At 45.9% G+C, this 23,971-nt stretch overlaps 1 protein-coding gene and 1 long non-coding RNA gene across 4 annotated transcripts in view; both read right to left on the bottom strand.

Moving 5' to 3' along the window:
• Window positions 1–7,814, bottom strand: part of LOC109507745 (uncharacterized) — a 57,508-nt gene extending 49,694 nt beyond the window's left edge. For both annotated transcript variants that reach the window (XR_002166524.1, XR_002166523.1), the window contains exons 1-2: window positions 7,632–7,814; window positions 3,143–3,263 (exon numbers count right to left, since the gene is read on the bottom strand). This is a non-coding gene — a long non-coding RNA (uncharacterized LOC109507745). The remainder of the gene's footprint in view (window positions 1–3,142; window positions 3,264–7,631) is intronic.
• Window positions 7,815–9,852: 2,038 nt separating this feature from the next.
• trrap (transformation/transcription domain-associated protein) overlaps window positions 9,853–23,971 on the bottom strand; it is a 53,804-nt gene continuing 39,685 nt past the window's right edge. For both annotated transcript variants that reach the window (XM_019857288.1, XM_019857298.1), the window contains 12 exons: window positions 23,793–23,893; window positions 22,034–22,235; window positions 20,369–20,530; window positions 18,357–18,447; window positions 17,677–17,882; window positions 17,218–17,479; window positions 14,612–14,837; window positions 14,277–14,494; window positions 13,486–13,670; window positions 13,201–13,404; window positions 11,188–11,382; window positions 9,853–10,154 (listed from right to left, as the gene is read on the bottom strand). In XM_019857288.1, coding sequence (XP_019712847.1) covers window positions 9,870–10,154; window positions 11,188–11,382; window positions 13,201–13,404; window positions 13,486–13,670; window positions 14,277–14,494; window positions 14,612–14,837; window positions 17,218–17,479; window positions 17,677–17,882; window positions 18,357–18,447; window positions 20,369–20,530; window positions 22,034–22,235; window positions 23,793–23,893 — 2,337 coding nt within the window. In that variant the 3' untranslated portion in view covers window positions 9,853–9,869. The remainder of the gene's footprint in view (window positions 10,155–11,187; window positions 11,383–13,200; window positions 13,405–13,485; window positions 13,671–14,276; window positions 14,495–14,611; window positions 14,838–17,217; window positions 17,480–17,676; window positions 17,883–18,356; window positions 18,448–20,368; window positions 20,531–22,033; window positions 22,236–23,792; window positions 23,894–23,971) is intronic.

Below are 23,971 nucleotides of genomic sequence, written 5' to 3'. Positions count from 1 at the left end.
CACACACACACACACACACACACACACGCGAGCAGTCACAGCACCCAGTTTAATTCTTACGCCGACCTTACAAGTCCTTCTACTAAGATACTGTCATGATGACAGAAGCTAAAGTTGTGGTGGGGTTGACCTGATCTTAAATTGCATTGCAAAGCCGAGGTGAAAAGAAAAAAAAAAAAGCATTAGAATTTAAAACTGTTTATAATATTTCGTGTAATTTTCTTAATGGCTATAAAAAACCGACTTCATATATTGAAGTTCAAAAATGGATCTTTAAACTTCTTCCCGAGCCAGAAACAAACATTCTTTTTTGTTTGTTTATTTTTCTACTTTGGAGGGCACATTTTTTTTTTTTTTTAAACAACAGCCAATTGTTTGCTTTGCTAAGAAGGCGTCTTTTACTTCTGTCCGCGACCACATTGGAATTGTTTTCAGGACAAACACTTTTCTCCATTTTTTGCCCAGGTAGAGCAACTTGTACAAAATCGACAATTTGCTGCAGTTCATCTAGAAAACCTCGTCATGTTCTATTAGCTTCCCCAACCACCACCAGCATCACCATATACACATTTCAAATTTAATTCCCGCTGAAGAATCTCATTACAGGCATGCTTCAAGGTGCCTCGCCCACAAAGTCTACCATGAAAAAAAAAAAAAAAAAGCAAGCCGGAAATTCATCTCCACATGTCTAAGATCACGCCGCCATCTTACTTGTTTATAGCGGCGAATGCATCGCCAAACCAAATTAAAAGTCATATCTCCGTGCTCCAGGCTCCCCTACTATTACTTTTCCAATCAGGTGGAGAATAACTTAGCATAAACAGTGGGGTAGCATTACCATCACAGGAGGCTGCGGCAAGGACGAGAACAAAAATATTGCATATTCATAATCTGCTTTGCCCAAAATCATGTGAGCTGTGCTTGTGCTTTCACTTCTTTTTTGCGAGACCGATAAAGCTTTTGGAAAACAAACAAACAAAAAAAAAAAAAATTTCCTCCTCATTTTAGGCTACTGCAATTCCATACTGTCCAGCAGATTCAACTCTTCAATGTTCCATGGTTGGGCGAATAATGAGAGTTTCCCCAACTATAATAACACCACATAATAATTTTTGCAATTTCCCTTCAGATTTAATAAAAAAATATATATATTATATGTATAGATATGCATCTCAGTCTGGAATGGTGTGATATTATTTATTCTCAGTCCAAAACAAAATCAGTTCCAAAATACTTCAAGACAAATGATGACTAAATTTACTTGAAGATATTGATCATTTTGTCCTGGCAACATCACCACCCAGTCGTCATGCTTGAAAAGTCATTTAAATCAAAATTTTGATCCAACAAGGGGTAAAAACAACCAAATAAGAAGGCATAGTTTGACTATTTACCGTGGTTCTCAAAAGTCAAGGTTTCAATAGAGAGGGGAGGGGCGAGCAGTTACAGGGAGAGGGAGAGGCCATCCAGAGGAAGACATCACCAACGTTTAAGAATGCGACATTAAATTGACTAAACATGGGGTCTAAAACATGGGCCCTTAGCAATGTTTGTCAAAGTGTTCCTTTGTACCCACGCATTGGGAGGTGGAAATCAGCCACCTTCAAACCACTCAAAAGTTACATTAAGAAAAAAAATAAAAAAATCTTCATTTCCTCTTGTCAATTAAGCAGCATGCCCTCGTGTCGACTTGTTTGCAAATGCCGCACACAGCTGCAAAACTCACAATTGACCTGAGGCGCATCGAACAAAAACAAGAATCTATTTTGCCTTTTATTTGTTTCATGCGGAGCACAATATTTGTGCTCATTAGCTCATAAGCATTCGCAAAGGAGTCTAATGGTGTGTGTGTGCGTGTGCGCGAGGGGCCACAAACGGAGGCTCGGATGATTTATGATGAAGTCATTTCAAATTAGAAGCAAGGAAGAGCGAAGGACGCCAACGGTCTGGTTTAAGACAATTTCTTTTATGCCTTCAACCTTTCATGCACAAATAATGACCTGTTACCTGACAACGTGATAAGCTGTGCATTGTAGTAACCGTTGTCCCTGAAAGGGTTAAAGCACGCCTCCGTCCCTTTTTTCTTGTCGCTGTCAGGACGCATTAAGGCGTTGTTAACAAGCGACTGAAATTAGGATCCCCCTGCAGTCCCATCCAGGTGCGGGGTAATGAGGTGAGAAGACGCAAACCTGGGCTCCTCCCCCATCTCATTACACAAGAAAAGACGAATAAATATCACGCTTTCTCCGATTTGTCCAGCGGATGCAGACGATTATTGCAATGAACTGCACATAGAGGGGGCGGCGGCTAAAACATTGTGAGCCAAGCTCGAATAAGCACTTCTACGCTGCCGTCACAACGGGTTTTTTGCACGCAACGGCGTGGTTTAATGGGGAGTGGCGACGAGATTCGCCGACAAGCCTAATGATATGGAAATTGAAGCTGTAAGCTGACGAGATGCGGCCTCTCAAAAGGCACCCGTGAGATGCGAGGCGGCGCCTCCCCTGCGGCTTGATGGGGTGTGATCCGCTATCATCCCGGTGGCCTCACCACTAAATAGGTGGTCTCCCTCCACTGGAGGTGGAAATGAAGCTCGCCTCACATTACGCGCTCCTCTTTGCGGCGCCAGGGCCGGTCCACGGACCGAGGCCACAATCCGGTGATCGAAGCGGTTGACACTAGCGTGTGTGTCTCGGTCAACCCAGAAACTTTCCCTCAGAGAAGAAAAAAAAAAAAAAAGATATTGGTGGTCCAGTGGTTAGCGCGTCGACCTCACAGTGCAGAGGTACGTGTTCAATTCCCGGCCCCGGCCTCCCTGTGTGGAGTTTGCATGTTCTCCCCGGGCCTGTGTGGGTTTTCTCCGGGTATTCCGGTTTCCTCCCACATTCCAAAAAACATGCACGGTAGGCTGATTGAACACACTAAATTGTCCCGAGGTGTGAGTGTGAGCGCGAATGGTTGTTCGTTTCTGTGTGCCCTGTGATTGGCTGGCAACCGGTTCAGGGTGTCCCCCCGCCTACTGGCCGAAGACGGCTGGGATAGGTTCCAGCACCCCCCGCGACCCTTGTGAGGATATGCGGATCGGAAAATGGATGGGTGGATGGAAGATATATTGGAGTCTGATTTAATTGAATGCAATTACCTGTGAGTCTTTCGCAGTGATGATCAGAGACGAGAAGAGCAGCAGAGTCAGCAACAATGAAGGCCATTTTTCTCCCGCTCTTCATCGCTGTCCATCAGGATGTGTCAGGAACAAGATGAGCCTGGGCAAAATAGCAACATCATTACTGACAGCCACTTGTCTACAGTGATTTTTTTTTTTGGTGGAGGGGGGGGCGTGGCGGTCACAATGTGATTAACATTTGGACTTGCTGCCTCAGCGTGTTTACACTGGCAGAGTTTCTCTCCATCTCTCCCCTTTGTGCCAACGGGCTCTTAGCCTTTGCTTGGTCATTGTACCAGTGGGTTCACATTTTAGTCACCAGTTGGTATTTGGAGGTCATTTTTATACAGTGAGCGAGTAGAAAAAAGAGGGAATTGAACATGAATGAAATGGTTTTTTTCCATGAGATCTATGCCGTCAACAATGTAATTACAATGAGATCAATCTCCCGACGAAGATGAGGTGTATGGGAAGAGGGGAAGAAAAAAAAAAAGTCTCCTTGGAAACTAATTGGACATACTGGACAAGGTCCAGCATGTTGTTGTGAAGCGGCAGATGGGTCCTCTAGTTGCACCTGGTGCTTTGTCTCCACTTTAAAATGAGTTTAGGCCTTCAAAGCCGCATGGCTAGCCTTTCTGTCTAGCACACAACTCCCAAGCGAGGCAAGGAGGAGAGTGTGTCGGCGTCTGACCCCCCAGCCCCCCCCCCCACCCTCCACTCTCAGGTATATCCTTCATTCTCTCCGCAATCCGCTCCCCACTCAAGCAGCTGTCAAGGTGAGGCACTTTTACACAGCGAGGCTCCAATGCCCTTGTCCAATTTCACTTTGGAGTGAAGCTGGGCTGAACGTGCCAATCCTGATATTACCAAACAAATTAAATCACGTTCTTGGATGCAGGCAGCTAGAGAGAGGGAGGGAGGGAGAGAGAGAGAGAGAAAGGTAAAGAGGGCGTGCTGAGGATGCTGATGGAAAGCACCGAGCTGTGGGGGGTGGGTCGAGTGGTGGGTTATTGTTGTCAACCGGGCTCAGCAGCTTTCCGTTCGGGCGCGGTCTGATCGGGACATAAGCAGCAAGGAGGCATTAAGATCGCTCCGTTGCATGGTTGCAAACACGCCATCGTGACCCACCTTGTGAGAAAATGAAGTCGCCACAAGTGCGGCGCAAACAGAAACCAAAGGCGGTCACCCCTGAAAACAAACTCGACTTCATCAACCCTGCACATCGGTGTTTGAGTTCCTCTTTGTTGAGAGTCAAGAATGCTTGCCGACGAAGAAAATAAAAACGGCATGTTAAAAGTAGCGATGATAAGTAATTTCGCCTCAACCTCATCTTTGTTTTTGTTTTTTTCATGACTGTTACAGCATCTTTTATTTCAACAGCGAGAGACGGAAAACATGCAAGATGGCGGAGTTTGACACCGATGGGCTCAGAAGTCAAAAACTCAAATTTGAAGAGTATGGGCACACATCTCTAACTGAAACGAACCCTTAAAAATAATCCTCTTATTTATTTAAATCCACAGATGAACAGATGGCATATCGCCACATCAATTGGTGAACGTTGACTGCCCGAATGTGATTTAGACATCTGGAAAGACAATTACCGATGCATGCAATTTGTGCAGCATGTAATTGGAGAAGGAATAATCCTCCCTAAACATTGAAAACAAAAGCAAAAAAAAAAAAAAAATGAAAGAAAGGAGTAGCGGAAGCACAATTTCAGTCATCAGAAGCAAAACAAAATGGTGTCTGGCTAATTTCAGATGATCACGAGCCGCGCGTAAATTTTACGGCCGCTTGCGGCGGAGCATATGCTTCCTGTCTAAACAAATATGAAATACACGCAAGTGACCGTTTACTCACACGTAACGTTCGCGCCGCGTCAGCTCAACGTTCAGCGCAAAGTGCCCTCTATAATTAATCGGGCCGTTCTCCGCCGTAGTTTTGCGCAGCTGACGGCGCCAACTGGCAGCAGTCAAGAGAACTTAAAGCAGCCGTGGGAAGTGTGAGGAACGTTAAGTCGGTTTCAAATACTTCAATAATTATGAAATAAAAGCGGGAACGGGTGCGCGCCACACAGAGTTGGGGATCGGTGACAACCGAGCGACTCCCATTCCGATCGCGCCGATCTTTTCTCGATTCTCAATGAGTGAGCGAATTACACATGTCACTATACGATACGAAGTTGCTTCAAATAATTCAAATATCAATGAATGAATACATAAACGTGAAACTATTTTGTTTGCCGAAGCAGCACTGAAGAAAAAAAAAATGTCGCCCTGCTTTAGAAGTCCCCAAGTGTCTTTTTAATTGGGAAGGGAGTTCAGTTTAATTTATTTAAAAGAAAGATCATTTGGAAATAATTACTCCATCTATTTTAAGTAGCTAGTTTATTGCAGTTAAAATGGGACTTGAGTGGAGAATCAAACGTCCCGCCGCTACGCTAATATAAATTTCTCCAACGTTCTCTTGCACTCTCGATCCGTTTTAAAAGCCCGGAGAACAAATCGTACTAATTTTCCAGCAAGGCTGCAATGTGCCACTGCGCCGCTGTCAGCGAGACACAAAGTGACTTTGATTGCCGCATCCCACTTGCGCAATTAAAAAGCGGAATAGCAGATTTGAGACACAATGCCAGTGAGCCGCAACTCCTCGACGTGAAAATGTCATTAGAAGTCCTAATGGAACTCCAGTGGCGAGCGACAAAAACAAATCTTCCGCTGTTAGATATGAGATGAGCCGCTTCCGAGAACGGAGATAAACACATCGTTGTCATTTGATTAATATGGTTTGTTTACACGAGGACACCAAAAAGAATGGCGCAATCCCCACCCCTCAACTCCACCCCACCCCACACTGCGCAACAAGGTCTGAAACAATGAGATAATAAACCGTCGGATGCCGGCTGTGACGACTGAAGAGGAGTCAGATGATGGAATTGGAGAAAAAGGGGATTAGCCAGTTGGTTGCGCTCTCTTCAGTCGTGGGTGAGCCTTGGAGAATGAGTGAGTCACAAATTTTATGTAGTATGTGCCACACGTACCCACTAAAACAGGGGCGGGGGGGCTGCCTTGTTTAAGGGACCACGTTTGATTTTTGGAAATGGACTGATGAGCCAAGGTCATTTGGAGGTGAGGTTCAACAAAATGCTGCGACTGTCGAAATAAATTTTACAAGAATTTTCTTTCTTTTTGTCTTAAAGTTAATCTCATTTCAATTCATGAAGTGAATGAATGTGATTTTTCATTCTTTTGTCTGTCTGCAAGTGTTCAACTAGCCGTTGATCAAAAAAGAATGAGAGCATTATTTTATGCAAAGCATTATAACTCCGCCCGACAGATGCAATTCTTACGCGCATCAATTGCTTTTTTTGCATTTCTTTGTTAGCACTAAGCATTTGTAAGGCAGCCATTTTTACATATGCCTTTCTCTTAATTTTAGCATAAGCTTGACCATAAACCTGGACTGAAGAGAGAGGGGGAAAAAAATAGTGGCGGCCCACATCTGGCCCCCCAGACCTCGAGTTTGACCCCCATTAATGAAAAACAAATGAACCCTTTCGTGCACCCTGTAACCTGATCACATGACAAGCTGCCCACTGTAGTAACCGCTGTCCCCGAAAGGGTTAAAGAGTGACCATGCGTCACCCACTCCAGCAGTCAAGTCCTCTAATCAATTTCATCAAATTGATTGAGGAGAGTGATCTTCCACTGTGCGTTTCCGTGATCCATGTATCATTCAAATTGTTACGATGATGTTTTACTTCTAAAAGGAAGCCTCACTTATTTGTCCAGCATCCTCAGGGATCAGGATCGCCGGCGGGGGAAGATGGCTATTTGTGATCCATTTGTGTTTGTCCTCTGAGGTCTAAGCTTGGTGGTTGATCCGGTGCCTCCACCTCCACTGAGCCTGGAGCGAATCAATCACTCCTAGAACGCTCCCCCCCACACACCCACACCCTTTTCCTCACTATCAAGAGGAGGCGACGGCGAGGAAGGGGGTTGTGATGGTGACGTTCGAGCCGACCGGCCATTTGTGTGTAGTACAGTAGACAGGAGCTGTTTTTTGCCTCTCTCTCGGGAGGGAGCCTCTCATAGTAATGCAATCAAAACCTAATTCACGGGTTGGCTTCAGATTTCACCTCTCGGGGAGAGAAAAACAAAAAACAAAAAACAAACAAAAAAAAAAAACCAAAGTGTTTCATTGCACAAAATAAATGTTTCAGAAAAGAACTGTACACAAAAACCCCCCACAAAAAAACCCATTTAATTTAAAAATTTATATATTTGGTCTCAGGTATGTGACAGAGTGGCAGGACAGAAGCCTTGTCTTCAAAAGAAAGCCATCCGAGCTTTGACTATCCTTAAAATCTCCTCACATATTTGAGAAAATGTGTTGTGGTCCAATGAACCCAAGTTTGAACATTGGCTCATCACTCCTAGAACGCTTTTCTGTATATCGTACTTACATTGACACATGGTGGTGGTTGCATTGTGTTTTTGGGCTGGTTTTCTTCACCTGGAACTTGGGCCTGAGCTTTTTTCCATTCACCACTCCATTGCTCCACTCTGCCCGTCCGCCACACCCACCTCATTAGCCACGCTGCTCACCTGGGCTCATAGGTGCTTCAAATCACCAATTAGCCTCTCCTGCTCACTCACTCACTGCTCGATTGCTCTTGTCTTGTGCTCTTATGTAAGGCTTTCCAGTGCTCTTCCTTGACAGAGCTCCCATATTTTTATTTATTTGTTTTTTTTTTTAAAACTCTCCCTATCTTGTTGTTTCCTTTGCAAATCACTTCAGCTTTGTATCCCTTACGACATTTCCTGTTTGCCTGTCCCCCTTGGCTGTTTGATGTGAGGTTGAAATGACATCACAGTGTGACTTTCCCTGTGCTCCCAGTTGGCTTGCATAATATGACGTGTCAGGCCATGGAACAGGCCATTGTTTTTTTTCAATTGAGTTGGAGAAAATATACTGTAGGTCACAATGGTGGGGAAAAAATTGTTTGTCATTTTTTTGTCATAAAATAAGGGTGTGTTGACTTTCCATATCCATGATATATTGCAGTTTCGTATATACAGTATATAGTGTTGGTTTTAATTTGCAAAACTCACCTTAAAACATTTTTTTTTATTATTTGATGGATTTTCACTCTGCATGAAACTTGTAATTGTGTTGTCTTTTTTAATGCACGACTGATTTTTAGTCCATGTGCAGCACTTTGTATGCAGCAATTTTTGTTTTAAAGTGCCCTACAAATAAAGTTGTGCTATAATTGCAGTGAGGTCTTCTTAATATATTTTTTTAAAGCTACAATGTTAGAAATGGCTCCCTAGTGGAAGAGACATTAATAGCATGTGGATTTGAAAGAAGTAATGTTAGCTGTTGTAAATATGCAAGTGTGTGTGTTGTACGAGAACGTACCGGAGATATAAGTTGTGTTTATGGGCGCAGGCAGGGCCGTCTGACAGTGTCTGTAAGTCAAGCGAGGGTGGCCTGCTGAGAGATCTAAAGGCGAGCATTCATCAAACAGCATGGGAGGAGGGGTTAAAAAAAAAAAAAAAACGCCTCAACACGCTTCGATAGGACTTTCTAACCAGGGGGAGCGAATGACCCCCAAGGTTATTGTAGGCCGACGAGAGAGCAACACCGCTGCTCCGAAACGCCTCTCCATAACCGTCGACTGGCTGCGGGATGACGGCAATCAACTTCCAAAATGTTGGGGAACCGCTTTGTGCGGAGTCATTTCACAGTGTGAGTTATGATCACAATAACATCCAGGAGTGTGTCCTTCAGGGCGATTATGACGGCGACAAAGTGATGTGGGAGCATGAGGGACAGATGGCGATTACGCGTTATTATTGTTCTTTTATAACCAACTTCAAGAAACTAAGGAGAACTAATTGCAAGTTTTTTTTTAATGTTCGTGACGGGCACAGTTGAAGTGTTTGAGATGGAACGAAATGGAGAGAGAGAGCGGTATCAAAAAATAGTAGCATTTTATTAAAACAAAATGCTTACGTACAAGAGCTGGGAGATGGATTTCTGTAACAAAAGTAAGAGCGAGACAGAAAGCAGTGAAATTATTCGCAACTGTTTATAACAGTTTTTTTTTTAAAAACCTTGTTTGAGTTCAAAATCTGTAACAAATACATTCAGTTACAAACATAAATACAAGTTGTGAATGATTGTACAAAGTGTAACCATCATGGCCCATCCAGCTCGCAATCACAATTGATGACGTCTTCATACGACCATTAAAAAAAAAGTATTTTTGCATTTATTCAATATCCTTCATATTGTCACCTGATTGCCAAGTAATTTTTCAGACAAAAAAAAAAACAAAAAAAGGAACCAAATACTGAAGCCATCATATTTATTGATCATTTCATTTCAGGGGTAGAACTGAATCTGTCTATCTTCACAAGTAATTCAGCACTAGTGACACAACCAGGCTCAACTATTCGGTGTGTGTCATGTTGTAGTCGCCTCCCGAACCGTACTAGTCGCACCACTAGTAGTTGTAGTACTACTAATGTGCAGAAATGTCACACAGTGGTGGTCAAATTCCTGCACTGGAATGTCTTACGAGAACTAACTAGTGAATGGACCTTAAGGCGGATACGAAGGATATCAAATAAATGCCCAAACAGCTTTGCAAATGAAGTAAAAGACATGGCACGTCCTTTTTTTTTTTTTTTTTTTAGAGCCAAGGATGCCATGCGGGGTCCATGCGGCACAAATTGTCCAGGCTGTTCGCCGCGGCCACCAAAGTGTTGACTTTACTCTCGCCTCCCTCGAACTGAGCCAGGTTGTGCAGGCGGGTCATGATGGCGGTGACGGCCTTCTGGACCAGCGACACCAGCTGCTGGGAGTCCATGTTCTCCGGCTGGCCGGCCGGGGACAGAGGCATCGATGTGTCCTCCTGGGTTTTCTTGTGCCAAGCGATGATTTCGTCGCGCAGGACGGCCTTCAAGATGCCGTCCACCTGGCAGGAAGCAAAGAAAGCGGGCTATCGGTTTTGCGTTTGATACCTATGACCTATTAAACTTCATATTTGCCCCTTTATTATCACTGGGTAAACACTGTGACATCAGAATGTAGAAAAAGTGATGCCCTTTGAGGAAAAAAACCCCAAAAAGGATGAGTTAAATAAAGTAAAATTTACAGAAAAAAAAATTGATTCATATCAGGTGTTTCAATAATTTTCCATATACAAAAACAAGAGACGGAATCTTCTGGTCATTTCCAGGCTGAAGCTACACATTTGACAAATGAAAACAAAACACGTAGCTATGAACTCAAAATATGATGAGGTAATGAATGATTCGGGGGGTTTCGCCGTGAAGCGCGGCAAGGCAGCTGCCACATTACGGCTGCTTATGAGACTCCAAGCGAATTCGATAAGCGTCCGGGTTTATCTCAAAGTCATCATTACGCGTCTGAGAATGCTGATTTTTGGCCACTGTACGCCAATCTGGAGGCACCGTTTCCCTCCCTAAGATGAAAACAAAACAAAAAAGACTGCGTATAAAGCCCATGTCAAACAAACATAAAGCAGACTCCAATTTAGGGTGTGTCCGTTTCCTTTGTGGGGAAAGCGGTGTGCGCCGTTAGCAGCTCATTATGGTGCCAAAGGCTTGAAATACACAACCAGCTCGACCACAACACCAGTAATCATCACCTAACTCGGCGCGCGCACACACACTGTTCCCTTTCGTGATGCGTCGCTTCCGATTGGTTACTCAGGCTTATCACATATCGATGCCGCTCCCCCACGACAGCCTTGACGAGTCCGCATGCTCCCTCCCACGGGCTTTTCCAAAGACTCCAACATGGCTGTCGCTAGCACCCCCGCTGGGCTATGCGGACTACAACGCAGCCCGCTGCTTATTCAGTTTAAAACAAACACTTTGTCATGATTCAAAAGGTGCTGTGTCAGCATTGGGCCACCTACAAAAACACGCAACTGTGTACAAAAAAAAAAAAAAAACGCGCATGTGATTTTCGCCTTTACTGACCTTAAAGTTGGGCTGCGCAAAGCACCGTGCCACGGCGATCATCGAGGCGGTGAGCGGCCCAGAGACGCCGATAGTGGTCAGGAACTCGGAGATGTTCGGCGTCAGGCGGAAAGGAACCGGCCGGTTGGCGTCCAGGTCCCCCGTGGCGTCGTTGATATCGAAGCGGAAGTAAGAGACGTTGAGCTTGCCCGTGTCCTGGAAGCGCGGACGGTAGAACAACATGTCAGAGGTGTTACGGAACCCGGCGTTGATGCTGATTGAGTCGTGCAGCAACCTTGAGAGCGCAACCTGAGCTGATAGAAACGCTCGAGGAGAGGGCGGCCGACAAAACAAGCTGCAAGCTGTTATTGATCTGTCCTCTCAAACACAGCAACATGTCAAACTATCAGCGGCAGAACATTTATAATCCTCCTTCCACTCTCCCCCCCGCGCGTTGCCTGCCTGACTTAAATGTATACGGCCCAAGTTTTCATCTTTAAGCCTGCATTTATAGGCAAGAAGACTTCTCCGCGAGCCGCCATTCTGGTCATGATAAGCCCCCACCCCCTTGTACGAAAGGGCGAGTGGCTCTGACAACTTCACGGCGAAGCAATTCCCTGCAGCTTGTGCTCCCATTTCTCCTTCCAATCTCGCTACTTTCCCTCCCCTCTGCTCGTTTGTGCCTCCAGGCCCCTGCGGCGAGCCTTGTGGCAGTGGGCAGGGGAAAAAAAAAAGAAAAAAAAAACACCAAGACCCCTGCAAGGAGGTTCTGGTCGGCCTGCGGACAGTGATCAGGAGGCTAAATCAGCATACTAGTGACCAGCTTCATTTGGAAGGGGCTGCTGGGAAATGAGATACGGTGCACAGCGCTGGACCTTTTCCACATTTTTGTTATGTTGTAGCCTCACTCTGAAATCGATGAAAATCGTTCATTTTCTCCTCCAAACACCTCACGGCAATGTGGAAAAATGTTTTTGGGTTGCTTGTTGCCAGTTTATTCGACACAAAGTGATTTATTAATGCAACATTGGCAGGAATTAGAGCCTCCTTTCAGTCTTTCTAAACACGATGCCACAAGCGTGCTGTATCAGAACTTTGTCAGTTTTGCCAAATCCTCTTTGCATGACCATTATAGTTTTTCCCCACATGACAATTGATAAACACATTTCCATCACATTTATATGGATATAGTTTTTTTAAAATATTTTTTCCCCCATACAGATGTGGCTGGCCAAAGCCTCACTGGGCTCGACGCTAGGTAACACGAAGTTTAAGCTGGGCGGGGCCAAAATATGTGTCGGCGATGTACTGTCCTTGCAATCTCCAGCTTGCTGCGGCGCGTGTGCGCACATGCACTCTCCACACCGTAATCCCCCTGTGTCTAATGGGATCTGCCGAATGGAACAGACAGAGTGGGGGCTTAATACCAGCGCTTAGTTGCCCCGAGGAACGCCTGTCAGCAAAGGGCGATTAGGATCACAGGGGAGGGGCGGCTGACTGACACAATCATCTTTAATAATGACTTTGAAAAAGCTGGCTAAGGACCCCGAGCGGGGACTGAGAAGCAGATGCGCTCAACGCACAAAGGCAGCCTCTTCAAATTGAAACATCTTTGATCGTTGCAGCGCAGAGGGACTCCATATAGCGTTGCGTCAAAACATCCGCTGCATTTAGAGCAGCTGCTTGACTGATAGACGTTAATGTGAATGTCACAGGGGGAGAAGGATGACTCATAAAGACGCGAGTCGGGAAATGGTGATCTCAACGCATCTGGACGAGCGTGTGCCTTTATATTAAATTAAGGTGCATGGAGCATACATGCCCTTGGGGGGGGGGAGTCAGCCTACCTACGCTTAGGCTGGGTGACTAATCAATTTCACTGACTAATGTGTGCATACTATAGAGAACTGAAGCAAATCCCAGATAGTGGAGAAAAAAAGAAAAACTTGTTTTCAATAATCTAATTAGCTTCTTTTTTCTTTTTTTTTAAAACAAGTGAAAAGAGGGGTAATATAGATTCGGCACGTGGCCCACCTGCGCTATCTGCAGCATCTCTGGGTTGAGCCGATTCAGGTGGAGCATGAACTCGGCCAGGCCGATGAGAGCCAGCTGGATGGTGAACATTTTCCGGAAGGTCCAGTAGTCGGTGGCGTTGGGAAAGGTGTGGAGGGCCCACTCCTTCAGCATGCTGCGTGGCACCATGTTGCCTTGGACCTCCTTCAGGATGTCTCGTAGGACCTGGTGGAGAAGAAAGGTTTGCCTCATTAATGGCGCCGTTCATTTTGTCCCGGAATGTAACAGTTCGAGTGTCCTCCATACCTGATGGCTGGCCTGTGTGCCTCTGGCTTGGACGGTGGCCAGACGATCGTAATATCTGGAAATGGGGTTGTCATGCTCGATACCCTTCTTGGCACAACGCTGCTTGTAGATTTCTACCAGTGACAGAGATGAAGGGTTGTCCTCCACTAGCCGCATCTGAGGCGACACCGCCACCACTCTTGGCACTAGGAAAAAAAAAAGGAGATGAGGGGTAAAGGACTAAGTGAGTTAAGTGGTGACATCAACTGTCAACTCTTCTGCGATGGCAAATCAAGAGTAGCGCTTTTAATGCAGCCGAGCCCTGCAACTGAAATATTTTCGAGCTGACATCAGTCTCGACCAAGCAGGGCCAAAGATGGCTGCGGGTTTAACCGCAGCAGTCACAGCAAACAGACATTTCCATCTGCTGGTCACCCAATTCAATACAATACGGCCCATGCCAGATTCGAGGAATTTGTTTGGGATCGGCGGCTGAATTTCCGTCTCGTTACTTGCCCCTTAAACAAACCAATCAAGTGCATAAATGGAGAGTAGGCAAACATCCGGGCAGAGGCAAACCACAAGGGGAATGGCGCGGGAGGACGCGGTGAGCTGCAGAGGGAAGCGAAATGGCGTGTGGCGTGCGAGAGGCAGAAAGGGACGGAAAAAGAAAGTGGGCTGGCAGTGCGACAACAAAACGTACACCCCCCCCCCCCAACTTTTTTCCCAGCATGATGTGGGTGTGCGATGAACGCCGATCCAAATGCTTCGGTGTGCTTTGCTCCACATTTGTGCTCGTTCTGCCGTCCTACCGGTGAAGAAGAGGTGTCTTTTGGTGGTCTCCTTTCTCTTCTCCAGACAAGGGTTGAGGAGTCGAAGGAGCTGTAGAACCCTCTCCTCGCGTCGAGACTCGGTCAGGCAGGCGTCGTTCATCACCAAGTACGGGTAGATCTTGCCGTTGTGCCCGCGGATGTAGAGGCGTCTTGCTGCGGTATTGTGCTTCTGAACGATCTCCACTCTAGGCATGAACCTGAGGAGAGGAACCAGGGGCGTGTCACATGATCGCATTTAGAGTTATGTAAAAAAAAAAAAAAAAAAAAAAAAAAAGCTTGTGTAATGTGTAGTGGCGTTTTCCAGTGCCTGTCACCTGGCAATCTTGATGTAGTAGTGTGTCGGTTTGGGCATGAGAAACTCGCCAGGGATCTCCACCTCGGCGGTCTGAGCGGAGAAATTGCTGAGGAAGCGGCACTTCTCCTCGATGAGAAAGAACTTGGGCAGCTGCTTGGTCTTGGCCTCCAGGATCTTGATCCACTTCTTGAGCTTGGAGATCAGATTGTGGAGTTTCATGGAGCCCGGCACGCTAAAGTCAAAGTCTGTCGGGAGAGGATGACAAACAATAAACAAGTCGTTCACCCCCCCAGGTGCACAGAAGAAGCAACAAACAATAACTAATGTGTTACCGAGAGGTTTACTGACAAATGAATTCCGAGCAGAAGGCCTGAGTGACCTTGAGAAATGCAAAGCTTCCAGACTGCTCCACTGGAGCTGATCTCAGCTGGCATAAGTACAAGGGCTGGAACAGTAGCGGGCAGCTCCCAGGTGAGCTTGTGCATGTGTGACCGTTAACCTTCCCTGTAGCTCAACACCCGCAGAGTAGTTACTAAAAAAAACAAAAAAAAACTTGAGCCCTTTTGCACATACGCTTGTAAAGCCGAGAAAATACGAGTGGAGTAGAAACCCAAAAAAAAAAAAAAAAAAAAAAAAAGGGGGATTTGAAAAATAAGAAACATCCTACAGGAACGTCACAGGGAGCCTTGCAGGCAGCACAAGTTGCACTATTTGCTTCCGGAAGCTGAGACATCATGAAATCGGTGCCATAAAAAAAATAAATAAGAGTATTAAAGTATGAAACTGCTATTTCGAATCGCTTTGCAGGCAGCATGTTTTGATGAGCTGTAATCAGCGACAATAAGGGAAGGAGGCAAGGGTGCAAAGCCCTTCTGGATATGAGGCTAAGACAAGCGCTGCACACACACACGCACGCACGCACGCACGCACGCACGCGCGCGCTATTCTCCTATTTCAGGGTTTGCCAGTAACAAATCCATGAAAACTGCAACCCTGTGCCATTTCAAAACCAGTTAAATTTCCCCAAGAGTGAGAACACAACCGTCCACATTTTTTTTAATGAGACTTTTTTTTGTATTGGCTCAATTTCGCTGTCCATCTGCCTGCAATTCGCCTAACCCCACAAGCAGCGGGAAAATTGAATCGGCGCGGAGAAATTGCTACCTGATGACAATTTAACGCCTTGAGGGGGAGTGTAACACACTGACATCGAAAAAAAGAGAGAGACTCTTTCTAAGCTACAATGCAATGCAGTAAATATTCGATCTCTACCAGATACAAACCGACCTAGCACTAAAGCTACTACCAAGGGAAGATTCCTCTGACAAGCAGCAGAAGCATCAAGAAGCTCAGAGAGTGGCAAGGGTGAGAAACCGAGTCGGCTTGCTCTATGACCGGTGCCCATCTGATACTGCCACAGCAGGGAGCCGAGAACGCCGCTCAAAATGAAAGATTCAACATGTCGCATCGGCAGACCGTCATTCCTTCCGTTATGTATCGCTACATGCTATGAGGGGGAGAAACGGGTGTGGGAGGGGTAAGAGGGGATCCTGCTCTCAAGCACTCAAGCTCCAACAACATGTAACGGCGAAGCTGAGACTGAGTGACGCTTGAAAATTGATACCTGGAGGGAAATGAAATTGTCATAGGAGCGACTCGTAAATGTTCACAGAGCCGTCGGTAGCAGGCGCAAAGCCTCATGCTTATCCCACACGAAAAGACATTTGCAATGGCAGAACACGCAGAATTTGAATCAAATGAATGCATTTTTTCCCCTCCTCCCTGAAAAACGCCCGTGACAAAAGTCTCCGCAACTAAAACAGCAACTCATGCAAATAGCATTTGCCATAATTGGATTTGAATGCCTCCCTGCTGCCAGATGTTATATATGCTTGCATAAACCCATATTTTCCGGCCCACAAACCCTGTGAAAAGCAAGTGAGCCACTAGCACGGTGTGGGGGGAACGGGAGCTTGGCTGCTCAGCCGCTCTGTAAACCCCTTTTGTTCCGCTTTGGCGAAGGCTTGCGCCGCGGTGGGCCAATGCTGACACTTTGGCCGTGGGGACAGCTGGGTGGCGGCGGCGGTAGATGGGCTGGCGGTGAGACGGGAGTCCCGATGATGTCTGGCCGCGTGAGCACAGCTGGCACCGCGACATCTGGTGAGATTTATCACCACGGCGCTTCGCCGCAAGCATGGCGCATCATTGTTTGTGTTGTTCATTCAGTCGGCCCGTGCACCGCCGCTGTGCTTTTGCACGCTAATGCCAACGCACCTGTCCCCTTTTCAGGCTCACTTTCTCACGGTTTTCCATTTTGTATCTTCTATTGTTACGGCTTACATACCGTCCTCCAAACTGTTTATTCTTCTACCGCTGAGCTACATGAGTGTACCATTACACAATCACGGCTCAGGTCAGACCGCATAAACAAAAGGCACGCACAGATAAACACGTTCCATTTTTTTCCCATTGCTAAGGTCAGTGTAACGTAAACTTCGCAGCCTTGCAATCAGAGAGTTTATTCAAAATTAATCTCGCGCTCTTGAGGCATTTTACTTTTGGCACTCACACTGTTCTCTCCCCACATGTGTACAAATATCATTTCATGAAGGCCATTGAACTAACCTGTCGTGAACTGGCCCTTCATCTTCTGGAAGACCGGATCCTGGGCCGTGGCCTGGGCCCGACGAGCCAGCGATTCCGAGGCAGCACTGGAGAACATTGTGGACACGTTGGAAACGTTCTCCAAGCCCACGCCAAAGGTGCTGACCAGCTTCTTGACAAAGTTGAGCGTGTGTGGTGTGATCTTGGCATCAGACACTGCGCCACTTTTCTCAAAGGCCACAGAGTAGCACTTAGCCAGGCCCTGTTGGAGCTGCCTCAAAACCTGCAGGGACAAAAGAAATCCGTCTTCATACAAAAATGTAAAGCGGGCCACCTCACCCCTTGTAAAAGAACAGGAAGAGATAAGAGACAAGAAACAGACTGCGGTCGCGTGGTCAACCAGGTTGCGTGCAACAACACGGATGAGCAAGTGTATTATTTTCTCACACATGCACAAGTAACCAGAAATGTTGTTCTCACCTCTTCATGCCAGTTCTCCCTGAACCACACCATCTGGTCCACGATTCCCTCCAGGGAGGAAAGGAGGGTGGGGTGTAGCTCGCGCTGCATGTGCATGATTCGGCTGCACCGCCACATTGGGGCAGTGGCCCTGATGGGTCCTGGGTCCGAGGCCCCTGAGTGAGACTGCGACCCCACTGAAGCGGGCTGCTGTTGCCCTGATGCATCTAAGTTGAAAGCATTTAAGCAATATAAATGTACAAATCTCGAGAATCTCATCATTTACGCCATCGGTTTGTGTTCAGATGTCCTTTGCTGAAAATGCCCTAAAACTTCAATGCTAACTTTGCGAGCCCATCTATGGTATTTTGAATTGTGCGTTAGCATTAAGCTAGTGGACTTTTGCAAGACGAAAATGTATTGTTTTATGTTTAAACTTGAACTGGGAATGATAAAAAACATGTTCACGCAGGCACTTGGCCTCTTTTTTTTTTTTGAAGAACTGATCAGTATTTGCCAAACTGCCGCTTGTTGTGAAGTTCGCCGGCACCATCAAGCATTCCTAAATCAAACTGTTGCTCGCAACGGCTCGTATCTTGAAAAACTCAAAAGAGTCCGGCCACTTGTCGAGGTACCACAGAATGAATACTTCAAAAGAAACTGTTCAATGTTTTATCGATAGAAAAAAACAGTGCCCTTACCACTCTTGTAGCGCTCCCTTTGCTCAATCTTGAGTGTCAAGTAAAGGGTACGAATGGGGAAGTAGACAGCCTGGGGGTAAACTCGTCCCACCTGGTGGATAAAAAGAGGGTCACGTATTAGATTTCAAAGCCTCCCCCCACTCATTTCAGCAATAGAGACGGTGTGTGTGTGTGTGTGTGTGTGTGTGTGTGTGTGTGTGTGTGTGTGTGTGCTTTTGCCAAGAGAGAGATCACACTGATACATCCAGCCTGCCCCTGCTGTAAGAGAGCGAGTGTGAGAAGCTGCGCGTCAGGGGAGTTGGGATGCAAAACTAAATGTGAGTGATGATGAAATTGACCTTTTTCAAGAAAGGTCGCCGACAACATTGGGTAAGCTAAATATGTGGAGTCAGGACATGGCAGGTTTCAAATTAAAAGCGCTGAGCAAATAATCGATGGTAGTGATTATTTCCAGTTTGTCAGGATGATTTATTTGAAATGTATTTCACAGTCATGCTTCAAGCTCGTTCCCGCTGACGTGCAACAAAATGGCTACAAAGAATGTTGTAATTTTACAACAGTGGCGAGTGTCTCCAAAGTGGTGATTCCTGATTTAAATTCCTGCTAAGAAAAAGAGACCACGAGTAGAATCACGTTCACGTTGTATTTAGCCAGTCCTACTAAAAATAAAGCAAATTCACCACAAAATCGGAACAAGCTTCAAATTGGAAGTCCACGTTGGAGTCCATACGAATGACCGGTTGAAGGTATATGCCGAAAATTAGCAAGACAAAACAGAAATATGATCAATATTTCTCTTTTTTTTTTCGAAATAGCAAGAGGGCAACGATGCAGAATGACAGGAAGAGCAAAAATTGAGGTGACATCTAAAGAGCAGCATTAAAGATGAAAGAGCAACGTAGGAAAAGGAAGTGCAGATCAGCACGCTAATGGGAAGTTCAGACTTATTCTGCTTGGGTGAAGCCAAGGTGGGCAGAGGGGGAAAAGGTGACCGGTTGACAAGAAGGGGAGGTTGGGAGCCTCGAAGAGGGGCCTGCTGAAATTCTCTGTTCACGTCTGATTCATCTTGCCATCTGCCCTTCCACAGGCGCGCTTCGCCTCACCTTCATCAATTTTTCAACATACGTTTTTCAAACATCCCGCCGCCAAGGAAAAATTCTAAATAATTCAGAAAAATGACAGGAGACGAAGCCAGCCATGCGTGATAACAGGATTCGCTTGTGACATCAAAAGCTGTCAAGTCTGTCGTTGTCACCTTTTTCCCCTCATCGGTCATTACAGAGTGGTCGCATCATCATCATCATCATCATCAGCTAAAACATAAGAGAGCATCACTTGCTGCTTTTGGCTTAACGTGACAAACCCGCCTCCTGATGATCCTCTTTAAATCACGCAGGGAAAAAAAAACTCCATTAAGAACGCAAATGAGTCCTCGCATTAATTACTTACGCTGTTCCTGCCGCGTGGATATATCCAATGGTAACTTTATCATCAGTGTGCAAATAGTTTAAAATCCAATTCACTGGGGTCTAGTGAAAGCCAAGAAATGGGTGTCAAAGTGGAAGTGTGAGTGGGGGGGGGGGGGATCTAAATGCTCAATTTGGTAAACAGAATGCAGGCTAAAAAGAGATCACTTCGGCATGAGAGCAATTTAACTCATCGCTATTGGGAAGACGGCTATGAAAACTGCCAGATGTGAGACTGAATGGGATGAAGCAAGAACGTAAACATTCCATTTGTGGCAGTAGCCAACATCTGTACATACAATTTTTTTTTTTCGTTGTTGTTTGTGTGTGTGTGTGTGTGTGTGTGTGTGTGTGTGTGTAAACACTCATTTAAACTAAATGGTTGGGTCACATCTACCAGGCGAAGACTGAAAATTATTAATCCCATCCATCCATCCATGCTCCCAAACTGCCCATCCTCGTTCCGATTCATTATTAATCTCTTACTTTCACCGAGAATGCTGTCCAAAGGATCATAAAAACGAGACGGTTGTGGGATATACGCACCTGGCTTATTAAATTGAGCAGAGGCTTGCCCTCGGAACCAACCAAGCAGGTCAGCAGCTGTGGTATCCACGCCAGCCACTGGATGGGCGGGACTCCGATGCAGTACTTGTCCACTGCATTTGCCAGGGTGTCCTTGTCATCAAAACTGAGGAGCCACAGGACCTACAAATCAAGTGTAAGAAGGTTCAGATGAATGTGACGCAAACAGATGATGAAAAGGTCATTTAGTGGATATGTTGGCATATGTTGCCGACTAAGGTGGTCCTTGCAGGGCGAAGCACTTTGTTTCAAAACCATGACAACCAACAGTCGTGTGTGTGTGTGTGTGTGTGTGAGCATTTCAATGGTGAATGTGAGAGGTAATACTGAACGATGTCCCTGGTGGCCTCTCAAGGCATCTACCGGTATGTGAAAATATTCCATACAATGCAAAGTAGTCTTGGTGGTGTCTGGATCATCAGTCAGACTGCTGCATCACTTGCTCCACACAGCAGTAGGGAGGGATTGCAGAGTGAGGCAAACATCTTTCTGGCTGATCTTCACAGCCATAAATGATGAGACAACGTAGGCGGCAATTTCTGTGCTGTGCCTCATTATGGTGAAGATATGACTGAAACCCCGTTCACATTTCCGACCAGGTTACAGATTGCACATAATTGCTAGTAATGACTGGCTGACTGGCTGCATCCATCAGAGTGAAGCACTGCCAACTCAGCTTGGAGGGACGGCATTGGCGGCGAGGGTGGGGGGGTCACCAGAACAACGTCACAATTGCCTCTGAAGCTAGAAGCAGCCATAATTAGTATCGACAAAGGTATCTATGCAGGACTGAAGCGATTGTGAAGGCGCCGCAATGAATGTTGCTGAAGTGTGTCTGTATAAGTAGGCGCAATACTTGTTAGCAAGGGGTCCGTCTCATTACCTCCCACATAGGGTTTGCTTGACTGGCGAGTGCGATTGCATTAGTCTGACTCTTTGAGAAAAAAAAAAAAGAGTCCGCCCAAGCAGGAGGGCGGGGAGATTGGAGTGTCGGGGGAGGCCATTAGACCGTCAGCGTCCGTGTAAGAGGATTCCACTCCACCATTGATCTGCCGTGGGAACCCATCCACAGCGACTGCCGCTTGGACTGTGAGCAATCAAATTACGACTGAGGCTGAGGGTGGAATAAAATGTGTTTGGGCCTATCAGAACCAATAATGAATGGGCTGGATGGGGTCTGGAGACGAGGGAATTAACTCTGACCCTATTTGGGGAAAAAAAGGTCTAATGGAGAGACGCACTCCTGCCGGTGGAGAGGCATGGCTGCTCATGCTCATATAGACTCATAAATCGACAAGCCCAAGGCACGACTATCATCAGAGTAAATCTGACCCGAGCCTCCATGAAGTATGTATAATCATTCAGATGTGAAGGTTGCTAATTCATATACATATCAACATTTATTACTGATGGAAGAAATAATGCTCCACCCTAATTTATATTACTTTTTTTTCTAGAAATGGCATTGAATCATCTCTACTATTTCACCACAAAGCACAAGTGTGGGTCCTTCGGTCCTCCTCAAGACCCACACTTAGAAAACTTTGGACTAACATCGAAAACAATTTTCCGGCCAGATCGCCGAGCCACACCGCAACCATAAATTAACATGAAAACATCTCTCACCTTTGCAAGGTACTTGCGAGATTTGCTCTCGTTTTGGTGGCGACAAGCGTGCAGGTAGCAGGTAATCGCCGAGACTCCTAAGTGGAGCTGACGATCCTTCACAAAGATGTTCTCAAGATAGTCACCCCACATGGCCCAGGCCTTCACCAAGACATCGTGCATCTGGACAGCGGCGGAAAAGGCCTTGTTGGCCTCTTCTGACCTGCCACAAGAGGTAGAAAGAAGTGTGAGAAACTAAATGTGCTGGAAGTTGTTGTGGCTTAGTTGCAAATGAGCCTAAAGATGGCATATTCAGAAACATGAATCCCACATCGGCAAGAATTTAACATATTGACATAGATTTGCCGTCGTCTTTAAAACCCATTTACGGCATTGTTGGCATTTAACCCAGAATGAATTCATGTCACCCAGGGTCTCGGAGTTTTGCAATAATTCGAGTTGACCTCACCGATACCATCCGGCAAAGATCAATGTATTTAGTGCTGGGTGAAATAGGGGCTCCAAATCTTCCGATCTTATCTGAAATGACTGTGAAGGCAATATATATCTGTGTATAAATGCATTAACCATGAAGAGCATTGCTTGAGCTAAGAGAAACCTGCAGGTTTTTTTTTTCTCCTTATCTTGGTCCCCCAATCTAGTAGCCACACTCTCCAGCTCTGCAACTTCAGTGTTGCACGCTTAAGGCTAAGATAGGTGAATGGTGACAGCAGACCCGACTGTGCCATTTACGCTGACGAGGGTATTCATTTTGAGTCATCAGCGGTTCGCGTCACACCGCGCGGCTTATAACCACTTGGCATGTGGCCTGAATCACGTTTACACATTTCAACGTTGGGAGTAATAAACGAGGCAAATGAGACGACGTTATCCTGCCGTCGAAACAGACAGCCCTGTCGATGAAAGAGCCTCAGTGAAACGGCGTGGGAGTAGAGCATCCCCGAGTACTTTTCCCACTTATGTGCAATAAAATGTCTCCCAAGCCAATCAATTAAAAATGTGTGATTATGAAAGGCATTTTGGCATGCGATTAAGAAACGGGAACTTGATTGCTATGGGAGTCAGAGCCAAACACCCTCAAGTCATGGACTTGCCTCTGTCACTTTACTCATATTAAACTACATTTAAATGTTTCTACCAGCGAGCTCAGCGGAAGCCCCCGGAACCCACCACATTGTCAAATATTTGACTCCCCCAAATCTTTTAGCACACACATTCCAATCACACGAAGCTCCTTCCACCCAGACCCACCATTGCTGTTAATTCTCCCCCAGTTAAGAAAAACTTAATGATTGCCATAAACCCTGCTGAGGTGGAGGCAAGTTTTGCTGATCGCGGAGATTCTTGAAAATTGCCTCTGGTTAATTATTGAGCTGCGTATACATTTAATAAGGCTTCCTCAATTTGTCTTTCACCCCTCAGGATGTCACATCAGAGATGATGGGGGGGGGGGTGAATAAGAGGTGTGTGGAGAGGCGGTGGGGCGAACAGCCATGTTGCTCTACAAGCGAGCCCTGCAGCTGAGCAACAAAACTGCACTTGCAACTGTCAGAACGATGACGCAGACGTATCGTATAATAACATCCCGAATAGAGTGTTTGCTTCTACACTCCTGGGGTAAGGCTTGAGGCTAAAACAAAAATATAATGATATGGTTTGATGCTAACATGGCAGCTAAGACAATTCATGAATCGTCAAAAAATGAGGATGGTAGAGGTGGGTGCGGCGGGTGCAAAAGTGGGCAACTGGTCATCCATACTTGTTGATCTGAGCCAGGAACATGCCCTTCAGGGCGTAGAACTCGGCGGTCATTTCCTTGGTGAAGTACTTCAGGTTGGTGGACTCGATCACCTCTAAACCCTGACACACAGCAAACAACAGAGGCTTATTTTTTGACACATTAAAAAAAAAAAAAAAAAAAAAAACAAAAAAAAAAAA

This window comes from Hippocampus comes, unplaced genomic scaffold, assembly GCF_001891065.2.
Source record: "Hippocampus comes isolate QL1 unplaced genomic scaffold, H_comes_QL1_v1.1 scaffold17, whole genome shotgun sequence".
Lineage (NCBI taxonomy): Eukaryota > Metazoa > Chordata > Actinopteri > Syngnathiformes > Syngnathidae > Hippocampus > Hippocampus comes.
The sequence above is the reverse complement of the archived record's forward strand: the minus strand, read 5'-3'. Positions and strand labels throughout refer to the sequence as shown.